Source organism: Drosophila biarmipes, chromosome 3R (assembly GCF_025231255.1).
Source record: "Drosophila biarmipes strain raj3 chromosome 3R, RU_DBia_V1.1, whole genome shotgun sequence".
Lineage (NCBI taxonomy): Eukaryota > Metazoa > Arthropoda > Insecta > Diptera > Drosophilidae > Drosophila > Drosophila biarmipes.
This window is the reverse complement of record NC_066616.1, coordinates 10449156-10457569: the sequence shown is the minus strand read 5'-3', so window position 1 is coordinate 10457569 and position 8414 is coordinate 10449156. Positions and strand designations below refer to the sequence as shown.

Here is an 8414-nt window from a genome sequence, read left to right as displayed (position 1 = left end):
GCCGGGGCTTATACGGGTAATCCAGCGATTCCAATCACCCGTGGAACATATAATTTGCCGCTCTGATTTATGAGTTTTGCAATTGTAAACTTTGCGATTGCGGCGAAAACCCACCTGATTTAGTTTAGAGGGACCTTTGACAGAGTGCCTCAATTTAGTGCTGTTAACAGCTGGTAATTAGACTCGTTATGTCCGCTAATTAGCCATATCAGCCGGCCAATCGGGCTTGCAGTTTGCCCATTGCAATTAGCCACTGCATATTCATTAGGCCCCATTCGATAGCCGATAGGTGATCGCTGATCACTGATCGCCGATTCGCCGATAACGATAAACGTCTCTCCACAACTGCCGCATAAATTCGCGGTCCAATAATCATAAATTTGGCTTTTAAATCATTAGCACACCTCGAGCCAGTTTTCATGTGCAGCTCCTTGTAGCCCCAACCCCTCCCACCATCAACCCACCAGACCCCCCTTGAAACAGCCACCCCCGCCCCTTTGATCTCGCACGAACTGCGCTCAATTAAATTCTACAATAAAACACGATTTGCATTTTAAATTGTGCAATTAAAATGCTTATGAAATCTATAAGAAATAACGATCGCTAAATGCATTTTATAGCCGACTCTTCAGCCATCCCTCTCTGTTTTTCCGCCCCCTCTCAAGCCCCTTCTGCGCCGCACCTGTCACCGGTCGAGTGGACAGAAACAGCAACAACAATGTTAAATGTCACACGGTAATTAATTGACGGCGCATAATTTTTAGCTCTGTCACACAGTGGGACGAACGCAATTAAAAGGGGGCGGAGATGCTGAAACTTAAACATGAAAAAATAACGTGTAGTTAAAAAAGTTTAACTGAGGTAACGGAATAAAAAATGTACAATCTTACATGCATAGCATACCTAAGTTATTGAACATTTTCTTTTTATTTTTATTATTTTTTAAGATCTAAGAAAAAAGTTTTATATATTCTTATATCTTTGAACTATATTAACCTATGTTCAAAAGAACATTTTCTAAGAGAACAACCACACCCCAACCCGAGTTCCAAAATAAATCCAAACAAACATTTTTTTAGATTTCTTTTCATAATGAATATTTTATATTTTATATGATAGTATTTTTGTGTACTCCTTACATGTTGTATGGGCTTAGGAAGTAGTTACTAGCAACTAGGGCTCTATATCAATGGGGCTTTAAATAATATCCAGCTGCAGTTGAGCGACTCTAGAGGTTCGTGCTTAGACTAAACATAAATAAATGCTAGATCGTCATACAATACACAAGAATTATACAATAGATAGTACGATTTGCTCGGGAGGAATTCACTAATTAAAAGTAATGCTTGCCATGAATATTTACACGCTTAAACCATTATATTTGTACAGTTATAGTTGGTGTCTAGCCTAGGGTTCTTTTTTAAGATTTTCGTTTTCAGATATTTTGGAAAGAGAGGAAACAACTTGCTTTCTTTGAGCTCTACTCAACCTCGGTTCTTCGCAAGGATTTGGCACGGATCTGGAGAGGGGGTGATGAAGGATGTGGAGAGGCTCTTCTAATACTTTCCTATGTACAGTGCGGCTAGCCTAACGCCTTAAGAACGCTCTAAGAATATATCACAACAAAACAAACTATGTTACTTCCGCTGGAGCTCGACTGGGAGCCCCCGAAAACTGGAATTGCTGGACTCTGCGTGCCAGGATAAGGAACTCACGGACCGCCGCAGGAGCATAAGCTCCCGGATTCTAGCTCTAGTGGCTGGCGTCCAGGTCGTGCTCCTCGTCGCTGGGGCACTCGTCCATCTCCATGTCGATCAGTTCGTCGTCGTCCTCGTCGCCGCTGCCGTTGTGCATGTTGCGCTGCGATCCCTCGCCGCCGCCCTTCTCGTCCTCCTGCTGCATCCGCTTGTGCTTGGTGCGGCGGTTCTGGAACCACACCTTCACCTGCGTCTCGGAGAGATTGAGGGTCTGGGCCAGGGCCTTGCGCTCAGCCCCCACTACGTACTGGTTGCTCTCGAAGGCGTGCTCCAGCTTGAGGAGCTGCGAGGGCGAGAAGGCGGTGCGGATGCGCTTGGGCTTGCGGAAGGGGGGCACCAGGAAGCCTTGAAGAAGAGCAGAAAGGAAGGGGTTTCGGTTAGTCATCGGTTACAATGTGGAAATTTAACTGACTATATAATGCGTGACGATCTTTCTTCAGAGTTAAGCTCTCACCAATTGTGATATACCATTTATGTTTATAAGTTGGTTAAAACTTCTCAAAAATTATTTTAAAGTTAAGATAACTTATCTCAAAAGATTATTCAGATCTCAAGAACTGCATTTTTTAGGGGCTACTAGGGCTATCTTTATTCTCAAGATACTTACTTCCAGGGAATCGGTGGGGGAACATCCTTCCGTGGCGGCTGAGCAGCCAGGGGTACAGCTGGTAGCTATCCCTGGCCATGCCCGGGTTGGGCATGAACTGGGCGGCGTGTGGCGGCAGACCTGCGGCAGCAGCGGCGGCGGCAGCGGGACCCAGGACATGTCCCGCCTGCAAAGCGGCGGCCATCTGGAACTGGGCGGCGGCGATGAGGTGGGGATTGTGCTGGGGCGGCAGCTCCGGCGGGGCATTGATGTAGGGCGGCAGCGCCTTGATGTCCGGCATTCCGGGTTGTCCCTGCGGCATCGGTGGTCCTCCGGGTCCCATGGGGAAGGGTCGCACAAGTCCGGCCGGCGGCATGCCCGGCATCATCATGGGGCCTGCTCCCGCTCCGGGATGCATCATGCCGGGCTTGGGATAGTTGGGTGGCTGCGGTGGCTGCTGCGGGGGCGTGGCATGCGGACTACTGATGAGCAGCGTGGGCGAGGAAGAAGGCTGCGAGGATTGCGGGCTCACGGACTTGGGAGGCGTGTGAGGTGGCTGGATGCGCTGGGCGGGATTCTCCGCCTGCTCGTGGGCAGGTGGGGCTGGTGACCGCTCTCTCTTCAGGGAGACGGGGTGCTGGGGCTGCTCGGAGTCCGGGGAGAGGCGCGTCTGCAGCGGACTCAATCCGCTGGCCATGGCGGCATTGTGGTGCAGGCGCTGGAGCAGCTCCTGGATGTCCTGGTGGCTCTTGGGAGTGCCGGGATGCTGCTGCTGCTGCTGGTGTTGCTGTTGCTGCATGAGGAGGTGCTGGTGCAGCACATGCTGCTGGGCGGGTGAGAGGTGCGGGTGCGGATGAGCCGGCTGCAAGTGCGGCTGCTGCTGCTGCTGGGCATGTGGATGCGGATAGGGCAGTCCGTGGGCAGGGGGAGCCATCAGGTGGTGCGGAGGTGAGCCGGGTATGAGGGTCAGCGTGGCAGGCGGCGTCTGGGGTGGGGAACCGGGACCGTTCCTCTCGCCGGGCGGCGGACTTTGGGGACCGGACCGCTCCGGTGTGGAATTGCCGCCGGCAGTGCTGACATCATTGCCCACGATGGACTCGATGCTGAAACCGATCTTCTGCTTGGGCGTGGGCATCATGACGGCTGCGGCGGCGGTGGGAACCGGCGGAATCATCTTAGTCATAAATACGGCGGTTAGTTCGGCTATGTTGGCGGTTGTGGGGTGGTTTTGGGGGCCTAAACACGGTGCTTGTAATCCTCAGGGAAGTCCTTGTGTCTCTCGGTTAACTCTCGGTTTGTTTAGTATTTCTCACTGTAAGCGACGCATTGGAAACGCTTCTTTGTGGCTTTCTACCGTATAAATCACACACGCACTCGATGTATCTGTGGGGTTCGGCAACTTTTACTCTGGGCGATCGACGCGCTCGTTTCGGTCGCAAGACGAGGAATTTGGACGTGTGCTCTCGACGACGTTCGAGGTCTGAATAAATCCGGAGAGCGCTGCGACACCACCAAGTGTGCGCTGCTCGAATGCCGCCGAGAGTGGTGGCGGGCTGAGAGCCGAGAGTCGCCTTCTCTCTCTGTCGAGCGGGCCAAACCAGTTTATCGGGCCAGAAAGGGAGGCCGTGCCGCCGCTCTATAGCCATCTTGTTCATCCCTGCCTTGTGGATTTTATCTACCCCGGCGACTTGGCACATCTGCGTGGGAGAGAGTGAAACGGCTGCTGCTCCGAGGGGCGGGCCCAACGTGGTGCCCTGCTCTTACCACGACTTTTCTGCATATGGCTTCCGTTCGCAGCAACCACCAGTTGTTGTTGCTCTTGGCCTTTGTGTAATTTGGCTTAAACTGCCATTCATAGTTCTTTGTTTTTGCGGTTGCATTTCTGGGCCGGAACGAGCGATAAATGGAAATCTAATGCCAGGTGTGGCGAAACGTCTCTGTTTGCGAACCCTGGCCAAATTTGCAGGAACTTCGGAAGGGTTTTCGAGGCTTACGGTATATCCTTCTTAAATATTTCCCTTGTTCGGGGGACTTAGCTGGGGATTGCCGTTGTGCAAGTTTGTAGTTTGAAGAGATTTGCGGAACGTTTTTTAGCGTTAGATTTAAGAAAGGCAATGTCATAAATAAATAAGTTAAGATTTAAGAAATTCATCAAAATTATTTTACTTTATTTCGTGGCGATTATCCTTTTTTTTTATATCTAACAATTAAAATAAATTGCTTTTGGATTTGTGTTGCATGAATTTCAACTGTACTGAGAGCAAAAGTCGTAGTTCTACATTTCTCAGAACCTACAATCCCATCCCCATTAGCAATTCCACACCATGGATGCAATTCAATGGTGCTGTTCCAATAAATCATCCTTGAATTCCGATCGGGACAGTTTTATGACACATGCTACCGGGTTATTTTTCGCCGCGATTTAGATGTTAATTTTGGAGCGTTACTTTTTTTGGCACACGACAAAGTTTGCATTATTTATGTGGTGTCCGAATCGCAATTCCAAATCTAAATCAGAGCAGGTTCATCAACGGCCGGGACGTGCTAAAAGTGTCACTTCGTCCCCTCAACCAACAGCATTCCTATCAAATTTTCCAAACACATTTGGCGGCGAAACAAATAATATTTGGTAGTGCTAAGCTCACACTCCGCTATCATATGGGGCCTTCAAAATCGTCGCCGGACCGGAGATTTATGGGCTAGAAATCGCAGCAACAACTGCTGTGTTAGATTAAAATCTATCAAATTTTTATGGCCGCTAATTAAGCCACGCATATTTACACACCGCTTTCGTTTCGATTCGATCCGAAGCGAGGCATAAACAACCTTCGAGTCCATTAAAGCGTAATTATGTTGACTAATGGATTTTGATTACAATGCGAAATGCTGTCGAAAGTTCAACGCTTTTTGCTGAGTCGGTCTGATTTGCGGTCTAATGTGCAAAACGTGTGTGTGGCTAATTTCGATTTGAGTTTTCGGCGTTTGAGCTTTAGTTTTGAGTTTGTGAAAGTCGTAAATAAATGGTTGCAAAAGTTACAAGTTTCAAAAAAATATATAAATTTCTTTTTAATATATTTTTCATTTCTTATAAGTACATTTTTTAAAAATATATAAACGATTTATTCGAACAGATGTGTTTACTCTTATCAAGCTATTAGGGAGATAAGGTGAAACATGAAAAATTCCAGGTCGGAAAAACACAGCATGTTTCGATTAATGGTTTTGAAATTCCTCCCATGTTTCCACCTAACATTTCGACGAACTGATCATAATTGAGTTGGCGAAAACGCAATTTACCCTTTATTTTTGGTAATTTCACACGCCCACCGGTTCGAGGACCTCGCTCCAGGACTCCGAGGACCTGCAGCCAGCACAATCGTGCTGCTAATGAGCGAATAAAGATATCCCGAGGCCGCAGGACCAGCGGCAGTCAAGTGGCCAAGTGGCCGAGCGGAGGATTCGGCAACTGACCCCCCGCCTGGGTTCGCAAAACGAACGAAAACCATAAAAAATGCTACACTGCCCCGGGGGAGAGAAACAAAAAGGGCACAAATGCATTTATTAGATGGAAATAAAGAGGAACACAATGCAGCAGCCCGAAAGGTGTCAAAATCAACAATTTCCAGCCTGCAAACAATTCCACAGAAACCGAGGCACAGCGTGATGCAATTTCACCTATCCGGAGCTCGAACCTCCCCCCATCCAAAATCCACATAGTCTGCAGTCCAATTCCCCGATCCCAGTTCAGCTGAAAATCGGAGAGAGAAAAAACAGCAGTTTCACTTTTTGTATATTCGTTTTTTTCTCGCCGGGAAAACAATGAAAAACGTGGCAAATTTTCCTTTGTTCGATTCGATGGCCAGAAATTGTTGAGTAGCAACAAAACAAGACAACAGAAGACGAGAAAAATTGACTTTAATGATGATGAGTTGGCGTTTAGAGTGTGCGTTTTGGATTGGATTCATTTGAATTGAGTGTGTTTCCAGACTCAGACCCATTTTCTCGGTTTCTTCTCCCCTTTATTTGGCACAAACACGGGAAATCTCTCCTGGGGAGCCGAGCGTTTAAATGTAATTAATTTCTGGCAACTCGATTGAAGGACAAGCGCCATCGCTAACTGCGGTTCCCAGAATACCTTCGATCCATTTCACAGTTCCTCGTTATTTTCATATTTTCCCCCAAAACGATCTGCCGATAATTTGAGCGCCTGTAAATCCACGCGACCCCAGAATTATGATAGATCGACCTGGAGTTTTGTGGCTGCGTTTTCACGCGTTTGTTTGAGGGAAAACTCGACTTGGTAGCCGACTGACAGCCGTTTTTCGGGGGCAGGGGGGCGTGTCAGCCCTAAGAACATCAAACAACTGGACTGTGTTGAGCCTGCGTTTTCCAGGAAAATTTCGAAGGAGCCCAAATCCCATTTGAGGAGGGAATGCGCCACCAAAAAGGGTGCACCAGAGCGAAGGATCGGATCATTTGGAATTTCGGGCACGACACATCGGAGCCAATCAAGTTGGGAATATTTCGAGTTACCTCAAAGCCGTAAAATCATATTAAAACACAATTTCTGGTCCACAACTGCGGTAGCGGGCCAACATCATAAAACATTTATATCTAATCCTTGACAATCATAAAAATTACACAAACGACACGATACAGCGCAGGAAAATCTGACAAGGGCCAAGTGCCAGCGGCAAAAGAAATGTTTAAAACGTCGGAAAAGTGCTCGGAAAAATGGGAAAGGGCGGGCGGCGTGGAGAAAGCGAATAAACAGTAGTCAGGGAAAATGTCATAAAAATGTCTGTCTCCCGCTTCGAACCTTTCCACCTCCCGAACTAGGCACTGAGAAAATAAAACTGTAGGAGCTGAGTAATGAGACTCAATAAATGTGTGTTTAAATAACCGAACTAAAACAAAATCAAAAATGTTGACTTGTATAAATGGGGCAATAAAACCCCCAAACATAGGAAAAAAATTTGAAATTATTATTATTTTACATAACACCAACTTAAAGCCACATGTTTATTAATACATTTATTTTCGGTTATTGAGTTCCTCGATGCATTTTCTTACTCTGCATCACCTCCGCTTAGAACGTGTGTGCAAAACATTGGAAAATAGTGGAAAGCCATCCCAGATTCGAGGCATTTTTATGACACTTTCCGTAACGGGCACTCGAGCGTGGCCAGCAGAAGGACAGGCAATCCTTTGACTCAGCGGGCATAAAAAATATAGTAGTTGCCGAAATAAAATCAACGTAATGTTTATGACTTTTCACCGGCGCACCAGGCTCCCCTGCTCCCGATGGCACTCCTCCTTTGACCTGGCTGGTTGACACTTTCGTTTTGGTATCATTTTGGCTGACAGGCACTTTTGTTCGTGTGTCATTATCATTTCGCCCAGATCCGGACGGTCGGGCAGGATTTATGATTAGATCGGAGCGATATGAGGACCTTCGTTTAGCAAGGTCTTCAGATTTAGCTGGACTAGGTAAAGATAGTCGGGGAGATGTGGAAAACTATTTCGAATGTTTTATGTAGAGCTCAAGATAACGAAAAGTTGGAGGAACGTTACAACATAGGAATACTCAGATCAGTCCCCCTAATATTTATTTGTGTTCACCCAAAAAGAGATAAATTAGCGATTTACTAGAACTTAATAAAGCTATTTGAAATTTTCTAAATGGCATTTAAATTCTTGAGAGGCACATTCTCATCTGTACCATTAATTATTCCTTGCTAAGTAGATTCCCAAGACGGAGTTCGTGTTGAGCACCAGCTAAACAAATTCAAAATCCCCAAGATCATCCTATAACCGCTTGAGTAACCCCAAGAGACCTTTAAGCAGCCTTCAGCGAGTGCCGCCCTCTTGGTATTCCACACCTCACCATCCTCATCACACATATGCCTCCCCTATCAACTTGATGGCCAAACCAATTACTCTTCTCGTCCTTATCGCAGATCTTTCCCCTTTCCACAGCACCAGCCGAAATATACATAAATATACTCCCCCGAAATGTTCCCCCTGGCAAACACTTTATAAATTACACGCCCACACTTGTCGACTGCCCC

General features: G+C 47.0%; 1 protein-coding gene across 1 annotated transcript; it reads right to left on the bottom strand.

Annotated features, from left to right (window-relative positions):
* Positions 1-1089: 1089 nt before the first annotated feature.
* LOC108032247 (homeotic protein empty spiracles) lies at positions 1090-3815 on the bottom strand. The gene is made up of 2 exons (XM_017106110.3): positions 2365-3815; positions 1090-2102 (listed from the first exon to the last, which is right to left on the bottom strand). Exons 1-2 carry the CDS (start codon positions 3524-3526, stop codon positions 1753-1755), a joined length of 1512 nt encoding a protein of 503 aa, XP_016961599.1. The 5' UTR covers positions 3527-3815; the 3' UTR covers positions 1090-1752.
* Positions 3816-8414: the final 4599 nt, after the last annotated feature.

Coding starts and splice junctions, on each gene's coding strand:
- LOC108032247 (XM_017106110.3), bottom strand. CDS start 3,526: ATGACTAAGATGATTCCGCCGGTTCCCACCGCCGCCGCAGCCGTCATG. Junction 2,103..2,364: donor CCCCCACCGATTCCCTGGAA/GTAAGTATCTTG, acceptor CTCTTCTTCAAG/GCTTCCTGGTGCCCCCCTTC.